Source organism: Corvus brachyrhynchos, unplaced genomic scaffold, assembly GCF_000691975.1.
Source record: "Corvus brachyrhynchos isolate BGI_N302 unplaced genomic scaffold, ASM69197v1 scaffold34, whole genome shotgun sequence".
Classification (NCBI taxonomy): domain Eukaryota; kingdom Metazoa; phylum Chordata; class Aves; order Passeriformes; family Corvidae; genus Corvus; species Corvus brachyrhynchos.
The window spans coordinates 5,173,249-5,192,237 of NW_008238126.1; the positions used below are offsets into that span (position 1 = coordinate 5,173,249).

The 18,989-nt window shown below is 40.9% G+C and overlaps 1 protein-coding gene across 1 annotated transcript; it reads left to right on the forward strand.

Moving 5' to 3' along the window:
- Position 1: 1 nt before the first annotated feature.
- Positions 2–18,533, forward strand: FAM159A (family with sequence similarity 159 member A; the record flags this gene model as incomplete). Its single annotated transcript, XM_008633090.2, is given in 4 exon segments — positions 2–111; positions 7,931–8,070; positions 18,435–18,504; positions 18,506–18,533. Coding segments are annotated over 4 exon segments (348 nt in total), but the record flags the coding sequence as incomplete, so codon positions are not given.
- Positions 18,534–18,989: the final 456 nt, after the last annotated feature.

The following is an 18,989-nucleotide window of genomic DNA, read 5'->3' on the forward strand; positions in this document are numbered from 1 at the left end:
GGGCGGCGACGCCCGCGCCGTGTTCTGCTGCGGCTTCCAGGACGTCAAGTACTGCTGCGATGACCCCCACAGCTTCTTCCCCTACGAGCACAGCTACATGTGGTGGCTCAGGTAGGGGAGCGGCGGTGCCTTCCGCGGTAGAGGCTCTGGGCGGGAGACCCGTGTTCGCCCGAGCTCGCTCGGATGTGTGTTTGTGAGGTACTTGTAGCCGGGCACTTGAAGGCTGCCTTTGTCCCGCCGAGAGTAGAGCTGCATCTTCAGCCCAGAGAGACTTTTGCTCTTGCCAGGGTAGTTTCTGAAGGAAATAACTCGTGGTCTTCGTAAGGAAGCTCTGGGAAACGCTCGGTGCCTCAGGCAGAACATCCGGAGCGTCTCCCGCCCTTTGGGTGTGAGCGGAGCGGCTATCTCGGGGCCTGAGCGCGTAAGATGCTGCGCGCATAAAGTTCCCAGTGACTTGAGCTACTTTTCCATGTAAGATAAAGTACTACGTAACTTTCCACTGGGAAGACGCAGATGATGAGCCTGGTACTCTCCCGGGATAGTGCAGGTATTTGCCTGGCTCTGGCTGGATCTCCAGCAGCGGCAGGAAGAGTTGCACTCAGCCAGCCCGGCTGCTTTCTGTGCCTGATTCTCCTCAGGCTCCACAGCATCCACACTGGCCGTGTCAGCATGTTAGTACACCTCTGCATGGGGCTTCCGCTATGTTTCTTACGGACTTGTTATTCTTATTTTGTCAAATCTCTTTCTGGGCTGGCTTATACCGTCTGCTTCTGCAGCCCTGGTGGCAGCAGTCGCTACCTGCTGTTTGAAGATAGGTAATTTTATCTGTTTTATACTGTTTCCTACCAGTTTTCCTGAGTGCCCTCTAGTATTAGGATTGTGAGATTTGGTGAGCAGCAATTGCAGGTTCAGTTTATGCCCAGTGTTTAAAATGTTGTGAGCATTTGGTACATCTATTCTCAGCTTTCGCCTTTCCAAACCAAACAGCTTCTGGACTATCATTGAGGCAGATGCTATGTCACACCAATTATTTCAGTTGCATCTCATCCATACTGTTTTTCACTCCACAGGGCTGATCTTAGAGGTGCATAATCTGGAGCTGCATGCCCAAGACGTGGGTGTGGCAAGGTTCTACAGAGTGGCCAAATATTGCCTCCAGTCTTGCTCACAAAATCCTTCCTGTTGGTGGCCAAAGTACTGCTGATGTCTTTGGCTGCCAGTTCACACTGGCTCCATGATTTCAGTGAGCTGTCACTGAAGATTCTAAAACTTTTCTCGAGTTCAGAACTGTCTGTTCTGAGTTTATTGCTATGTAGGCTTGGTTTTGTTCTTTATGCATTACATTATGTACACTGAAACTCAGGTACATCACTTTTGCCTGTTCACTCAGTTTTCTGCAAGTCTTCTAGCATTCCTTGCCCTCAGCATTTGATTGCTTGTAGGGGCTTAGGATCATCAGGAACTCAGATTTCCTTCTTCACCAGGTCATAGATGAAGATATGAATAAAAATCAGTCTCGGTGACTTTTCTTTACACTGAAAAGAGACCACTTAGCGTTGCACTTTGCTCCTTATGCTTTTAAGCAGCCTTAAATTTGTGGCAAAACCTTTCCCTAATCCTGTATTAGTTCAGTCTTTTTAACCCCACATTCAGTGCAGGGCTTTGTCCAAAGGCTTTTTGAGACATCTGACTCTGTCTTCTGGGTTCCTTTATCCATCTGCCTATTGACACTTCATAGACTTCAGCAGGTTAACAAGGTAGTGTTTTCCCCTCATCCTAATGCTGATCCTTTCATTAAAGATTTTATGTCAGGAAGCTGCAAGTGCCTTCAGCTTCCTGTGGGTAGAGCACAGTAACGAGATGGTTGGGGGTGGAGGCTTTACCATCAAAGGACCTGTCTCTCATATTCGGGGAAGGTGAGCAGGGGCATCGTGGCTTGGGGATCATAGCCAGGCTCCGATTCAGCACTGTGCAACCAGACACACCCAGGACCTCGGCCAGCAGCCCTGCAGTTCCACATGTGAGTTCCTTCAGGGCTCGTGAGTTAATGCTATCCAGTACTGTGGACTTACTAGTTTAATTTATCTGGTCTAATATTTAATGTATTATTATTTAAAATCTACTTTGTCTGGTGCAAAGAGTGGGTTGATTGTGGGGATCTCCCAGGCATCTTCCGCTGTGACTGACACAGAATTATTTGGCTTCTCTGATGTGAGAAGACATGTCCAAGTGTCCTTTTTTACACTTTTGCTATGAAATACTCATACTGTTTTAATGTTATATTTTTGCATAGTCTTTGACTGTTTCAATCACAGTAAACTTGCTCAAAATGGCAGAAGAACTGAAGGAATAAGTTAACATGGCATAACAACCTCTCATCTGGATGTTGTAGTGAAGACTCTTAAAGCTTGATCTTTTAAGAAACTACTTCCAAGAACTGAATCCCAGGAGAGGCTTTAATGAAGCACCTCTCTGAAGGTTTTTCCTTTAAAAAGATTTTGTAGGGTGTGAGAAGTAACTGCTTAGCTTTCACCTAAGTCAGAAATTTGGGCCCAAACTTTGAAAATTAAGGATTTTTTTTTCTTCTTTCTACAGTAGCCCTAAGCTGTTAAAAGGACTTAAGGAAATTGCAATTTGTGGAGTTTTGGTTGTGCTTAACTTCTGCCATAACTGACTATATTCATTGTAGAAAATAGGTGAATAAATACAATTTACCTCTCCAAGCAAAGTTACTGAGTGGTTAGAATTGAACCACTTCCTGTAAGTGTTTTCAGTAACAAATAGAGTAATTTTTAGTTATTAACACACTGAAAACATATTAATATTCATTATTTTGAAAACTGTATACATTTTCACATGACAGTTCAATTAGAAGTTTAAGTAGAACATAAAAATAACATTTTCTGGCCTCCCAGAATGTTTTGGTGATCACTAGACTGTTACTTGTATTGGTTGGTAACAACCATATGTTAAAATAATCCTTAAAATGCTTCCTTCAGCCCTTGAGGACACACTTTTAAGACTTGAAACCCTTAAGACTTAAAATTAAACAAGAGTTAGGCAAATCAGCCAAGGTAAGTCTGGAGGTGGAATGTATTGAGGAAGGGAAAGAAGTTGGAAGCTCTGATGGGGGAATTGTTTCAGGTTTTGCTGTACTCCAGAGCTTTAGGTTTATTTTCCTAAATCTTCATTTGCTTGCCTCCCCCCAGATATTTGAAAGCAGTGAGTGACTGCACCACAACTGGTTGGTGATACCTAAGGGATTACTTCAGTTTGGTAGCACATCAGGTAGAATTTCAGGAAACTGTTGCACATTTCACTTGTGTTTTTCCTGCTGTGGGAGGGGCATGGCATCCAGCTCTGATGCAAGCAGTTCATGGAGAAGCCAGCAGCCTTAGCAACCTGAAGCAATAGTCTCTTGCAGGCCTATCCTCTTCTTTTTTCTTGCCAAATCTCTACTGCCTGTACTGTGTTTAGAACCAGACACTGCCCTATCCCTTAGCAACATGGAACCCTCTTTCCCCCTCCCACTTCTGCAAAAACTGCAATATTTGACAACATCCTAACACCTGCTGTACTGGGAGCTGCTGGACTTACATAGATAGTCAACTCTGACACATTTCATATTTCCCCCAGAATTTATTATATGTAATTAATACTATTATTAATTTCTGTATGCAATTAATAGTATTATTAATATATGAGTTATCCTTTCTTTTAATTTTTTTTTCTGTTATTTAAAATCAAATAATATAGTTCCTTTTTTTTTTGTTTTGTTTTGGATTTTTTGTTTGTTGATTTGGGTTTTTTTTATTTTGGTTTTCTTTGGTTTGGTTTGGGTTTCTTTGTTAGATCATAGATCTTGAAAGACTTGTTTCCACAAAGAAGAGGGAAGGATGCATTTTGCTGTCTTTTAGAGCTGCCAGGAGCCCATGGAACAGGGAAGGCAGCACTAGGAAAAGGCAGAATTTATCAGAAGGTTATTCAGCTTTTGAATCCACAAAACACAGATGCTATAAAACACCAGCAAGCAGAACACTGAGCAGCTCAGCCTCCAGAGCAGTGTGCTGTGCATGCACATCTGCTTTACCTCCCAAGCTGAATGGAAGGGGAGAAATGCTGAACATGTGATATTTGTACTGAACTGCAGCAGTTATGTTCAGTCAGCCTTTTGGTTTCTCTTTGTTTTAAAATATTTTAGGTTCATTTTTGTCACTCTTCTGTGAAGTTTTATTTTGCAAATTTAATGGCATCTTTCAGTATCAAATAGAATTATAATATCCATTCCAAAGCTGTATCTTTTAAGTTGTGTGTAATAATACATATTTTATTCAAATTCTGTCAAGCCAAGTATAGATTTTACTCAGAACGCTTTCTTAATTAATACCCGTAGAGCTATGGTGGCCTAATACTGAGGCCAAGCTTTGCTCGGCTGTACCGACTTCCAGGCATCTGTTTTGGCTTTCCAAAATAGCAAGTCTTTTGTTTCTCTATGCCCATTCTTCCAGTTTCTTGAGAATATTTATCTGTGTGCTTTGCAAATACTATGAACAACACGTCACTGCAACAATGGCATTGGGAACATTTGATTTACTCGGATCTGGGTGACTCATGAGCTTCCTTTTAGTCTATCTGTGGGCAATACTGCCTCTGCTCAGCCAATATTTAAATTTTCCTGGCTGTTACTGGTGTGGATAGACTAATTTTATGGACTAAAAATAACTGTATGTGTGTGATGCTGAACATCCACTGACAGACAAGTTGATGACCCACTCAGCAGCTCTCTGGACACAGCCTGGGGAGCCCTGGGCAGGCTGCTGGCAGAGTGGAGCCTCTCTGCTGAGTGAAGCCTTTGGCTCTGCTGCAGGCCTGGATGTGGCACTCAGTGTAACAGCATGTGTGGTATGGCTCCTACTTTATGTGGAAAGTAACTTGGGAGAGTTCTGTTTGGATCTCCCACCACATTTAACATTGCTCATGTCAGGGTTACCTCTGCGCCTTCTTTGCCATCTTTATACCAGATCATCACTTTGGGGTTGAGTGGGTTGTTAATGCAAAACGGTTTTGCTCACTAATGAGGTCACAGCTGTGGGCAAGAGGGACTTTTTAGTTTGCTTGTTTAATGTCTCTGCTGTCAGAAGACTGATCTTGAAGACAGAGACCCTGAGACCTTTAGACTGTTATCATGTAACTGCTGGGTGGCCTGCAGACAGTGTTTAAGGTAAAGAATGGAAGGTCGCAAAATGCTTTTAGCAAGGGCTTTTTAAAGCAGATATGCAGCACCACAATAATTGCTGTAGAATCTAGAGGATATGCTGTAAGGTTGTCTTTAGTTTCAGAGGAGTGTAATTGTTAAAGTGGTCAGCAATTATAGTTATTTGGTATTTTGTTTCTGACAGCTTTAACTAGTAAAAAAGACAGAAAAGATTGTGTTCTGGTTAAGAAACATCAGTATTCAGAGCTGTGGAAGACATATTAAATTTTTCTGAATAAGATAAATTAAGACACAACCCTCCATCCACAAACTTTAACTCAAAATTAATCTTATAGAACGTAATTATACCTTCTCTGTGGGTTGATGGCTTCAGCACTTTGAAAACAATCTGGTATCGAAACATTGTGTGTTTAAAAAGAGTAAGTACAAATTGTCCTGATTTCTGATTCATTCAGGAAGTGCAATCAGAGTATCTATTTGGTTTTGTGATGGTGGTGAGATCTTCTCATGTTGCTGCTGCAGCATGAGAAACATTTCTTGTAGCACATAACCTATGATGAGTTTTTGACCTGGAGAGTTCCTCAGGTTTTTCTTATCTTTACCTTTTGTAACTCACAAAGCATCTTACACAAGTTGTGTAGTGATACTGAAGATGCATTGTGCTGTGCAATACACAACTGTATTGTTCATATCATCGTCTACAACTGCATGAAGGAGAGCTACAACCAAGAAGTAACACATTCCTGAACAGAAAAATGTATAATCTTTGATATATACTTGATCTATTTGGCTTTAGGGCAGCTGACTGCTCAGTGTTTGGATAATGGTGAACAACCTCCTTAGTCCTGCACCCCACACTGGAATTTAAATGGAATCTTACAATAGGGCTGTTTTGTACTGCCATGACAAAAAAGCACAAATAATTGTTTCTGAAGAATCTTGTTTGTATCACTTGGTTCTATGGCTATTCAGCCTCCTGTGTATTTCTTCTGTTTCGTCTATTTGGGTCATGGTGTTCCAAGTAAAAATGCAAAAATCAAGCCAGAACACAGGTGAGATCTCTGACTGTAGGTCATATTCAGATTCCATAGTAAGCAGAATATTGCTTGCTTGCAAGTTTTGTTTGGGCCAAAAAACAATAAGGAAAAATTTGCTTAATATGTGCATATATGCACGAATACATAAGGACATTCTATTCGATGAGGATGATAAATACCAGGAAAAATCTTCAGAAGGGTAAAACTCTTCTTTCCAGAACCATTTTGCTGATAACAAATCATTTTAGCTGTGCATGGAGCTAAATGTTGCCCAAACTTCATTACTGAATCAGACCAGTAACTAATGAAAACTGCATGTGAAAGTCATAGTGATATCTGCTGTTCTCATCCTGCTGCTTTTAAGAGTTTCTCCTGTGGACGTATCTGTGTGCTGGTGCTGTGGGAGCTTGTAGAAAAGCTTTGCAGTAGCTTGAATGTAAAATTCATAAAAACATCCCAAGGCACAGTTCTTCTCATCTTCCTGCAAGGCCACAGTAGAGTTGACTTCTCCCTGATAGCAGTGATATATAAAGGCATTTTTATGACTGAAGGATGGAGCTTGTAGAATTCAAGACATTCATCTCTCTTCTGACCTTTTGACGTCTGTCAAAATTGCAAATATACCAGAGCAGTAATATAGGGATTCTCAGACCTCAGACTCCTCATCTGTGACCAAAAGGCTGCTGTTTAATTTCACCAGAAGTCAGGATCTTTGGCATGGACTGTAGAATAGAGGACTGGAACATGGAAGGCATTAAATGGCCCGGGAGAGTAGGAAATGATAGCTAGACTGTATCGTATTGGGTCCTTTATTTCATCATGAGACTTTTATATTAGGAAAGACTTGAAAATAAGGGTTGGAAATCAGGAGAGATTTCTGTATATACGTATACTGCCTCACTGTATGCCTATGGGAGATGTGTAAAGTAGCTTTTATCCTGCAGGAGTAGTACCTTGATAAAATCTACATATAGTACTGTATCTTAGGCCTCCAGAGTAATTAATTCCTGCCTCTTTGATGCCTTTGATATTGTGAGTAAACTAATTCAGCTTTAGTTTTCCTTTTACTGTGGCAAAGATCATGGGAGAATTTCTCCAGTCCTGATGGGAGATTTATTGCATTAACAGAAAGGCACAACAGTGATCACAGTATTCCGCCCTGCTCTGAAGAGCCGCTAACAGAATTCAATAACATGGCTTGCATGTTTTGTATACTATAAAAATGGCATTTCAGACTGAAAATACAGCTTTAATAGTCATGTTGCTTGAGTTTCCTGGAGCTCTAGAATCACCCTCTGTGTGTGCATTTGATATTTTGTTTATCTAGGATTATGTATTGCACTGAAGAACTTCTTGATCTCACTGATGTCAGTTACTGCATGAAGTTATTTCTGATTTTCATAAATATGCTTTAAATCAGACTCGGGAGTAGTATGCAGGAAATGTCATTGAAGGCCAGATATTCAACTACTGTGTAATGACACTGACCCTTCTGAGGGCAGTGAAATAACTGTGGTTTATGCAATTGAAGTATTGAGCTCTAAACTTCTGTTTACAGTAAAATACACAGTTACTCCCATGCCTGACTACAAATAAACACCAGACATCATCTTGACCATTGTTTTAATGGATATCCCCGGCTGTTTGTACACTTAATTTCTTTGTTTTTCTCTCTTAGTGTTGGAGCACTCGTGGGCCTGTCAATAGCAGCAGTGGTCCTCTTTGCTTTTATCATCACTGTGTGTGTTCTCTGTTACTTGTTTATCAGCACCAAGCCACGCAGCAAACTGGATACTGGTTTAAGCTTACAGATGGCAGGTAAGACCAGTTGTTATTGATGTGCATTATCACCTGCAGAGGAAAAGCCTTACTCTGTCTTTAAATGGATGTGGAGGGATCCAACAGTGTGTATTTTCTTTCTGACGGGGATGTCAAAATGTAATCAAGCTATCCTGCTGTTTTACCTGCTCTGTGAAATCTGTACCAAACTCAAAACATTTAGCACAAGCTCAGTGTATTTATTTAGTAGTAGGAAGAGTGTAAAAGTTTGCAATACTGAGTTAAGGTGCAAAAAATAAGCCCCTTTATCAGAAAGAGACTTACTGACTTAGTTGCTCTGGATTTCCTGTCAAGAGTACATAAACATATAGTAGTGATTCATTCTAGGGATAAGAATCTCAGGAGAGATTTTAAGTGTATTTTCTTGTGGCAGAGAGAGGTCATTCTTTTTTGCTTTCTTCCTGGCATAGGATCCAGTCTTTGAAGTCTAAGACTCTTTGTTCCAGTACCAGTAGTCTATATCTTTGTGCCTAGACTATGTTGGCAAATGCCTGCAGGAATAGTGCATGTAGTCAGCACTAACCCACTCACATGGGAAAACTGCTGCTGCTGCTCCAGTTCACTACATTTGTGAAATCTGACTGCAAGTCTCGTTTGCAAGATGGGGTGTGATAAGTTTCACCCTTTGTCTTGGACTTCCTACATATTTAAATGAACCTCTTCAGCAGTTCAACCAGTAAAGTCATAGGAAATAAAAGGAATGTTGTACTTATTTAGGCATTGAAAGTTCAACAGGTTGAAAAAGGGGAAGAATTCTTGGACAAAAGTCCCCTCAGCTCAAATTTTCTTTTTACTTGTTAGTTTAAAATGCTTCTATACCTGCATGGCAGTAAATGACCAGTGAGTTACTGTAATTATAGCCTATTTTAGAGCAGTAGGCCCCCTCCTGAGTGTCTAGTTAACACAATCCACTTCGTACCAAGCTTCCTGTGTCTAATTTTGTTCTCTGGAGAATGCAGGCTTTGGTTTAAAAGTGGTTCATAGAGCTGTCAGAACTGCAAAGCCTCCGTGTGTAGCTGTACGAGATGAGCAAGCTGCTGAAGTCACACATTCAGCAAACTGCTACTAATCTGCAAATTGAAAACTTCACACTTGTCCTGGAGAGAGAGTGGAATTAAGACCTGCTACCTAGAACAGCTTAAATAAACTCTTGGGTGGGATGAACAAAATGCTCTCGTGCTCTTCTACAAGATGGTTGTGTTTTATTATAAACTGGCATTATGTTTTTGAATGTGTTGCTGTTTAACTTCTTCCCTCAGGCTTTCCTGCTATGGCATCAGCTCCTAATCCATTGCCAGGACAGCAGTGCTGTATTTCTCATGCCTTTTATTTTTGTGCCAGACATGTTTTGCATGTGGGGAGCTGGGAAGGAGGCAGGTGCTACTGCACCAATGCTACCAAGCAATTCCATCTTTCTGTACGGACTCGAACCCTGCTGCAAACCCACATCCTGCTTGGGCAGTAAATGTTGTTCCTTGCTTCCTATCATGAGGTGAACAGCATCCCAAGTTCCCCCCCTCATGACCCAGCATTCATCTAGGCATTCCAAGTCACAATTCCAGCCTTACAAGGCTGGGAAGCTGAGGGATCTTTGCTTTTTCCCAGCCATTTCCTGTGTAGTTTGGAGCTTTGCTTGGACAAATTCCTTTGTATTTAAACAGAGCTTTGACTTTGCTCTCATCCTGTGCTTTCCACTTTTATTATTCTGTTTCTTTGTCTGTTTCGAATGACAATTATTTCACATCTAAATTCTGATAGCTTTGGCTGTTGGTGAGGTGGGTTGCTGGAAATTGAAAGCCAGTTGCTTTGCCAAGGTTGAGAGATCTTTGGAAATGTTTTAGGATTTCACTGACAAGCCTGAGTGCTTGCCTTCGTCATACTTGGGTTTCTTTTGCGTGGAAGTCATGCAAGGGCTGAGTGTCTGATGAGATGGCTGGTTAGCTGCTTGCACGCCTGGGGAAAATAAAAGCAGCCTCTCTCCTCATCTTTCAGTTCTTCTGAGAGTTCAGAATAACCGTATATAGGCAATGAAAACAAATTAAAAAATTAAATTAGTTTTTAAATGCTTCAGAAAACTGCAGGCCTGAGGACTGAGTTTTAACTGTGAACTCAGTTCAACAAAGCTTTTTCTGAACTAGCACAATTTTGCCTTTAGATGAAGGCTATGGCACACTTCAGGTGCTGTGCAACATCTGTTTCCCTGGAGCACTCACACAGCACTCATTTTTGAAAGCAATATTTTTTATTATATTCAATTTCACCCATAATACATCAGCTCAGTTGGAGTTTTGTATCTCATTAAACAGAAAATTGATTATTTTATGCCTTTCCTACCTCACATAATAGTAGAAGTTGGTCATTGTTCTGTGGGCTTATCTAAGATCTCCTAAATACAGAAGTGGAATGGTTGAATTTTTACAGAAATAATTTAAAGATCGATGATAAATCTAACAATAAAGTGAATATGAAGCCCTTTATTAAGGTTTCTGATTCTACAAAAGGCGTATCAACTGGAATTTGCCTCTGTTTAGCCTTTAACAAATGGTCTTTCATAGCATCAGCATCCAATATTACAGGTTGGGTTCCTGAGTTAGCTAAGGATGTTCTAGCCCTAGCAAAAATTTACATTTTAATCTGAGCACTGAATTTCAGGAGAAATGAGCTCAGTCACTGGCATAGACAAGGAAGAACTACTTAAATGTTCCTGGAGTTAGACATTTCTAGTTGTAGTATCCTAGTGTAGAGTGCAGAGTTGATCCACAGTAGATACAGACAAACAAGAGATCCTTCATTTCAGTTGCTTGTTAAGCTCTTTCTAAGAGAAAGTATTTTTCATTTAACTCATAGTACATGTTTTTGTTTCTCCCATTTGACGGCTGGAGAACTGTAACAGTGGTAAAAAAAGGCCTCAAAGAAATCCAAGGCCTGAATATGCAAACATTATATATTTATTCAAGGTGAAAGGGAATTCGGTCATGTGCTTTGTGCTTCTTCTAATAAAAAGCTTCTCTTTGTGCCAAAGGTTTATCCCCTTCAAAATATGGGGAACTAGGAAGTCACAACTGCAAGTGTTTTGTTAAGGCTGAGTGAATAATGCTGGAATATCCCCCTAGTGCTAGAGATAGGGAGGACTGAGCAAATACTGCATAATTGTCAGGATAGGAGTGGTAAACAGTCAGAAAAGGGGAAATCCAGAGGCACATCTTCCAGACTCTGGGAAAGGTGCACATACACTTGCCTTGACCAGGCAGCTGATGGGACAGGAGTGATCATCTTCTGCTGGCCCCTGAGACCAGGCTTTGCCATCAGAGATATAAAAGGTAGAGAGAGACTCTTGACCTTGGTGACCCAAACAGTTTTTAAACACATTTTCTGAGTTGCCCCTGTATTTCTGCCAGGTCTGGAAAGACCTTTGAGATGAGGTGTTCTATGCCACTGCAAAGCATGAATAGCAAATTATATTTTATGATAGTAACTAATATTTTTCCCTTAAAATTTAGCACAGGAAGACCTCTGCATTCAGAGTCAGACAGCAGGGATTTTGGGTTGGAGTGTGAAAGAACTGTGGCCTTGTAAATTAATCATAAGTGCTGGGGGAAATGTGATTTAATAAAAGTTATTAATTCCTTGTTCTTGCAAAGCGGTGACAACATAATATGCAAAAGTTCATGGTTTCATTTCATAATAAGGAAAAACGCAGCTTGAAAAATAGCCAGATGACTTTCCTGTCTCTATTTCTCTCCTTAATTAAAGATTCCTCATGGGGCATGATTCAAATATATGAGATATTTAGGTATTTTGATGAAAAAGCACAAAACTCTCACACATTGTCCTTCTTAGCTCAGTACAATTATCTGACTATTGGTTGTGAAAGCAGATAGCTGCTGTGTGAATTCAGATGCACTGCTTGGCTTTTGGAGTGTGCCTTGATAACTTTGCCTTTTAGGTTTAGGAGTAATTTCAACTGCGTGGTGTTCTTGTAGCTGCCTTTAAATTTTCCCCAGTTAGGCTAGTTTTATCTTTGTCAGTCATCTACTTCAGATTGCTGTATGGGGAAATATCAGCCAAATGGCCTCAACTGTTTAAAAAAAAAAGACTATTTTTTTTTTCCTCTTTAGGAAATGAAGAATATTTCCATTTTGGAGCTGGGAATTCAAATTTAGTGGAAGAGTACATCACTAGGAATGATTACATTTTGAAATGTCTTTACTGAACTCCTTAGCTTTTAAATTTCCCGGACTTTCTTGTAGCAGTGAGATTTTTGCAGCTCATTAGGAGTCAGGTTTTTTACTACAAATATACCCATAGCTGCTGTAGGCTTCAAAACTAAAGTGTCTTCCTCTGTAACTGATAAGGATTTTTTTTTCCTTCTTTTTGAGTTTGTTTTTTATCACAGCTGAAATAACTCAGTTGTTTTCAACTAAGTTCTTAGCTTAAATATCATTGTACAGATTTTTTAAAATGTCAAACTATCAAATCCTATTTTTGCATTTTTGAAACCAAACTGCAGCTTTTTCAATTCAAACAAAATAAAATGCAGCTTTCAAAACACCTCAATAACAAATAATTCCATTTCCCAATCTGCTTTGTTTCAGTTTCTTATTAAATTAAAATATTAGCATTCTCAACTTTTCATCCCTTTTGGATATAGGGAACCTGTTTTTCAGTCCCTTCCCCACACACTTTCTTGGAGAAAAGTACCCTGCCCAGTGAAGTTCATCTTTTCTGTACTCTTTGTGTTGGCCCATGCTTGGGAAAGTGGAAAATGAGGTCAAAGCCAGTGTTGAACTAGAGGGTAATGTGAAATACAGAGAGGCCAGGGAGGAAGATTGATGAGCTCCATAAAGAGAATTAGATGACAGGATAAAGCAGGGAGAGGTTTTGGAGCTGGTAGATAAAGGAGAAAACTGCAAGGAGCTGAATGCTGCTGGGAGCATGTGGAAGAGGGATGGGACTGATGGAGTTGAGAGCAGCAGAGCAGGGAGGCAGCAACGCTGGAGGGGATGGAGAAAGTCCTGGGGGCCAGGAAGCAGAGCTGTGGCTGTGGGTGGGCTGGGGAGCAGAAGCCTGGTGCTTGGGCAGAGGGATGGAGAGGGAGTCTGGCAGATGGGGAATCATGTGCAGGGTTGAGATTTAGGGCAGAGAAAAGGGAGGAGAGACTCCAAGTATGACCTGCTGTTCATGGATATGGGGACTAGCATGGGAAGCATAGTAGCAGAAAATAAGGACTGGAAACAGAATGAGGAAAGTAGGAAGGGAATGAAAGAATGAATATCAGGTAGGAAAGAAAATTAATTAAGTTGAAAGTGTGGTTAGGAAAGTCTTTTCTTCTAGAGCTTTGTTTTCTCAGCTTTCAGCAGGGATCAGTGGAAACTGGCAGAGTATCTCTCTCCTCCCTTCCTGCAGTGATCCACTGCAGGCTGCCTTTGCTTTAGTTACTCTGATCAGTTGGGCAAACTGATTCAAAACTTCCTGCCCTTCTGCTCCAAGCAGGTGTCTGTATCAGTTAGCTGGTGGAATTTTAACTATTACTTACATTAAACTATGAAGCTGTGCTCTGACAAACAATGTTCAAGTGCTACTAAGCTTTAAAACCAAAGGCTCAAAAGATGGGAGATGTGCAGAACTAAAGATTTTGTGGGAAACTGGCAAAATGCTTAACTAAAAATATTTTAATGTGCTCCTGTCATCACTTTAATCTTTCTATAAAATGTGGGTAAACTTCTTTGCATCAAAGAAGTATTGTGAGCCTCCACACACACAGAAAGAGCTTTGGGGTCACTGGATGAAGGTGCACTGAAAGCAACAGTGCCTGATTATGTTTGGAGAGGGATGAAAGTTTGAGATTTCTGGTCTATTTTCTTGAATATGGGAATTATTTTATGCAATTTCTTTCAGGAGACTGATTTCCTGCTACAGGTCCAACTTATACCACAGTGCTGCTACCTTAAACTGCTCTTCACTTTGATGTTTATTCCTTTTTAACACAAGTAAATTAATAATTGCAGCCTCCCGGAGGCCCAGGAATGCGAAGTGAAATGGTTTTGATCTGTCTCGTCCTCTAAAAATTGTAGAAGGTTCCAGTAACTGTGATTTTTCTAGTGCAGTGGGCATATCTATGTATTACTATTTGCAACTTATGGAAGAATAATGCTCTTAGTTCTTCTAAAAATGCCTTTGTTTTACAGACAGTGAGGCCAGAGGGAGTTCAATATGTTAAAAAACAGAAGCACTGAATGGATTCCACCAATGCTGTGAAGAAAAGAGGTACCATGAGAACATTTATTTTCATCTCATTCTGTTGTATTTGTATACTCTCTACTCTGTTTTACATGGATTTTATAAAATGATTCTTTATGTGGGTTTTTAACTTTCTTAAAAGCACTAGCAAACTGTCTCTGATTTGTTTATACACTGCCCTGATGCTGTAGGGATGTATCTGCAGAGACTTGGACAGAGTCCTTCCCCAGACAAATCTCTTCTAGATTTACTGGTACATGAATACTCCATCATGGTTATGTGCCAGAGAAGATTACATTCCCCTTATGCTGTTACTGTCCTTTCCCTGAGCTGTCCTGGGTGCACCAGAGCTTACTAAGGAGGCAGACACTGTAACTTATTCAAAAGAGTTTCTTCAGTGATGAATTGCCAGAAAGGCTCCTGTGTGACAAAGGGTGAAAGCAGTGAAGTTTCTGGTGGGCAGTTTAGTCATACATTGCTTCCTGGGGATGCAGGAATGAGTGCCAGGTCAATTCTGGTACAAAATTACAGAGGGCTATCTTGCAAGAAACCAGATTTTTATGCTGAAATCATGTGTGAAGGTTGAACTGCCTATGGCACAGACCATGCAAAATAGTGTTTAAAGTGTACCCCGATACATAGAGATGAGTTGCACTTCAGACTTAAGAGGAATTTATGAATAAAGCAAAGGACTTCAGATGGCATGAAACATGCATTTTACTTTCTGCAGGGGGTGAAAGCTCATGGCTGAACAGCCACAGAATGTGAGAATAGCTGCAGATCAGCAATGTCTGTCACAAGAAAAATAAGTGGTCCTGTTTGCTCAGCAGTTGTTTTCAGATGAGCAGGAAAGTAAATGAGTCAAGAGTTTCCTGTTTCATCTATTTTCTCTTGTACCCTTAAAAAAAGCCACCCTGTGCATCTCAAGTGCAAATGCATCTTTCTCAGAGCTCTTTATCGGCATAACAAGTTGATTTTGGCTCCTTGTCCTTATAAAAATACTGAAGTGTAACAAAACTCATTTCAGAACTCCTAACCACGTCCACACGTTTTTTTTTTTCTGCTGTTGCAAATGAAAAGGCTTGTGGGAGAAAAATGCCATGGGAAGACTAAAACGGATCCTGCAGTCAGAAAGCCGTCTGTAGTGAGAAAATCCAAAAATATCTGAGGCAGGCGCCAAGTACTGAGATGAGCTGAGGTCTGTGAATGTGGCATTGCTTTCTGAAAGCCATGAGCCTCTTGTTTCCTCATGCTTTTGTTTGCCTGCTTTTCTGTCGTGGTGGAGGAGCTGATGTTTATAGGGTGCCTGCTAATCACTATTGCTTACAGGGAGAGAACTGAGAGGCAGCTGCAAAGGACTTGTGTAGGGTTTGAATGCATGCATTATATAAAGACCAAAAAATTTGGAAGCTTTTTTTGTGGATTAATTACCCAACTCTTTTTGTAGGCAAAATGAGCCTGGCATTGTAGTGAAGACTCAAAATACTTGAGACCTCATTTGGAGCTAAATGCAGGAAAACTATGTCCTTAGCCTGTGAGCCTTTTCACTTCCCAACTCAGAATGGAAAAGCTGGGAACTTTCTGCGAAAATGGAAAGGGAGGCAAGGATCTTTTCTGAACTTCAACACAAATATGGCTAAGTGTTGGTAGAAATTCCAGGTCTCTAATAGTTTTTTGTCCCCTGCTTTTCACATGTGTTTGTTGCAGATTTCATACCCACACCTGTCAAGGGGAGCCACTTCACAGTGCAGCATTAAGCCAGAGAGTCCATCAGTGGCTACAAATTTCTGCTGTGAGAAAGCTACAGGTGCCAATTGGATTTCCTTTAGCAGGCATATTTCCTCTGCCAAATTCACTGAGTTTTAATTAGGAGCAGGACCCCTTACGCCTGGTGTAGTTCAGCATACAATTCAAGCTTGTTTGCGTGCTCTTTTCCAGCAAAAGGGCAAACACAGCTCTTAGCTTTTAAAAGGAAAAGGAGAGGAACTAGGCAGCTGGAGGCATTGCTTCTAACTTAGAGTGATAATATATTAAATTATTAAATAGTTGAGCTATGCACAAGAAAAATCTGATACAGATTCAGATCTGAAGACAGATCATGACAAACCAATCTAATTTCTCTCTTTGTCAAGGTAGTTTTGCCTATCAGATGAGTGGGAACAAGTGGCTGTGATTACAAATCTTAATGAAAATGCAGTCAAAGAGAAGTTTTCAGTGACTCATTTTTAAGTGCATTTTTGGAGGGAAGAGGGATGTCTTGGATAGTGTCTGGTACATTATCCCAGATGAGTAGTAAGAGCTTGTCTGAAAGACTAAAGAGCACATGAATAAAATTTGTGAATGACACCACTCTGAGAAGGGTTGCAAGACTCTGGGGCTAAAACTACCTTTCAGAATTATCTCAGTGCCCTCGAGAAATGTTCTGAAATAATAAAAAAAAGTGAAATACAAGAAATATCAAAGTACTGTAGTTAAAAAGGAGAAACCAAATCCTCAAGTAAAACTAAAGAAGAATAGCTGACTAAGTAGTAAAGAAATGCGTCCTAATGTCCAGTCTAAACCTCCCCTGGATGGAGCTTTGAATCATTCCTATGCGTCCTATCACTGGATACCAGGGAGAAGAGATCAGAGAATCACAGAATGGTTTGGGTTGGAAGGGACCTTCAGGATCATCTATTTCCAATCCTGCTGTCACAGGCAGGGACACTTTCCACTAGACTGGGTTGCTCAGAGCTCCATCCCACCTGGCCTTGAACACTTCCAGCAATGTGGCATCCACAGCTTCTCTGGGCAACCTGTGCCAGCACCTCACCATTCTCTCCACATTCCCCTCCTCAGGAAGCTGAACAGAGCAGTGAGGTCACCCTGCAGCCTCCTTGTACCTGAACTAGACAATCTCAAAGTCCTTAGCCACTACTTATGGGACACTCTATCCAGCTGTCCTTCCAGCCCTTTCTCCAGCTTTTTTAGTCTCCTCTGGATGCTTTCGAGTACCTTAACATCCTTCTTAAATTGCCGAGCCCAGAATTGCACACTGCATTCACGGTGAGGATGCACCAAGCCTCAATACAGCAGGATAATCCCCTCTTCTGACTGGCTGGTTTTGGTGTTTGACACACCCCAGGGTGGGGTTTGCCTCCTCAGTTTGCCAGGGCACACTGCTGTCAGCCAGATGGCAGTGCTGGTGGAGGGTACAAATGTAAGTTTACATCTATGTCTCAGTTTTAATTGAAGTTCATCGGGAATGAGTAACCATCCTCAGAGCCTTCAGCGGAAAATAATTTAGAATCTACAAAAAATATCACTGATAATTCAGATGAGCATCATTCCTCTCAGTGAACCAGTACTGAGGTGATGTTCTTTGCTGGTTAGGATGCTCTTGCTGCTAGTTGCCATCTGCCTTGAATCCAAGATTTCATGCTTTAGAACTTCTGTCAGTAGCTGAGTTAGTTGAAATTATCCAGCCGGACTTCAGTGCATGTCCATTTTTTTGCATATCCAGACAAGCATTTGCTTCTAAACCCATCTGTAACAACAGCTGTTGTGCTTTACCTCGGAATCAATCCTGCTTTAATGAGCAGTAGAGCAATTTATTTGTATCAAAATTCCTCAAGTGTAGTTTGGAATATATTCTGGTGTCTTTCAAGGTTAAAGGCACACATCGTATGTCTATCATTCAGAAGAAATTCAATGCCTGGTTTAATGCAGGTATGAGTGGTGCATTTTCCAGGAGGCACTGCATAGAAATGTTAGATGAATGACTGTCTTTATCTACAAAATCTTTTTTGTTTTGTTTTAACACCCCTGTGCCTTGGGCCTTTATCACATGCAAGGGGAAATCCTCACTTGCACAATAGAGGAGCAGCAGAAGAGCTACCCATCCACAAACACTCCCAGAGGAGGCACTTAGTGTTTCATAGCTGTAATAATGCCCTTTAGAGGTGCAGTTCTTCACCTGATAAAGGCTAGGAATATAATGAGATACTTGGAAAGAAGTAATGCCAGTGAAATGGATTGAACTGTGTGGTTTGTTCTGGATTTTTTTGTAAGAAAAAAATCTTCCCTGTTCAGTCTAATTCTTAACTATTATTGGTATTTTGCAGATACAGAGCTGCATCCTTCACAGAGCCCCCACCAAAACAAGCTGTTGACAGAGCCAAGTGGCTTCAAAAGATTTCCTAAGCCACAAGGATGGCCTGTGACTGTGAGCCACAAGAACCTGATTCACTCTTCCAGAGGTGTTTTCCTGGCTCTTACAACTACTGTTGATAACCAGAGGCCAATCTGAAGCTGTGCCAGGATGTATTTGTTTATGGTTGCTGTACTGAGAAGTTGTGTGTTTTGATTTGCACATATCAGCTACTGCTGTCAATCATTTTCATGCAAGTTGTTGTCTCTAGCCTGTGCAATTCCAGTGAGATAACTCAGTTGTCAAGCAGAGCAGAATTTGGCACACCATGTTGACCAAGCTTTATTTTAAGCTTTCCCCACGTGCCATCTCAGTGTGGTGTCTTCATGTCATGAACATGGTTGTGTTTAGCCAAATGTGACTGTTCAGTGCACAAACCAATGTGAATGCAGTACCTCAATAAAATCTGACATTTGTGTTGTATTTTTCTTAATTTATCATTTCCCCCCACCTTTGTTTCCTCAGAAGA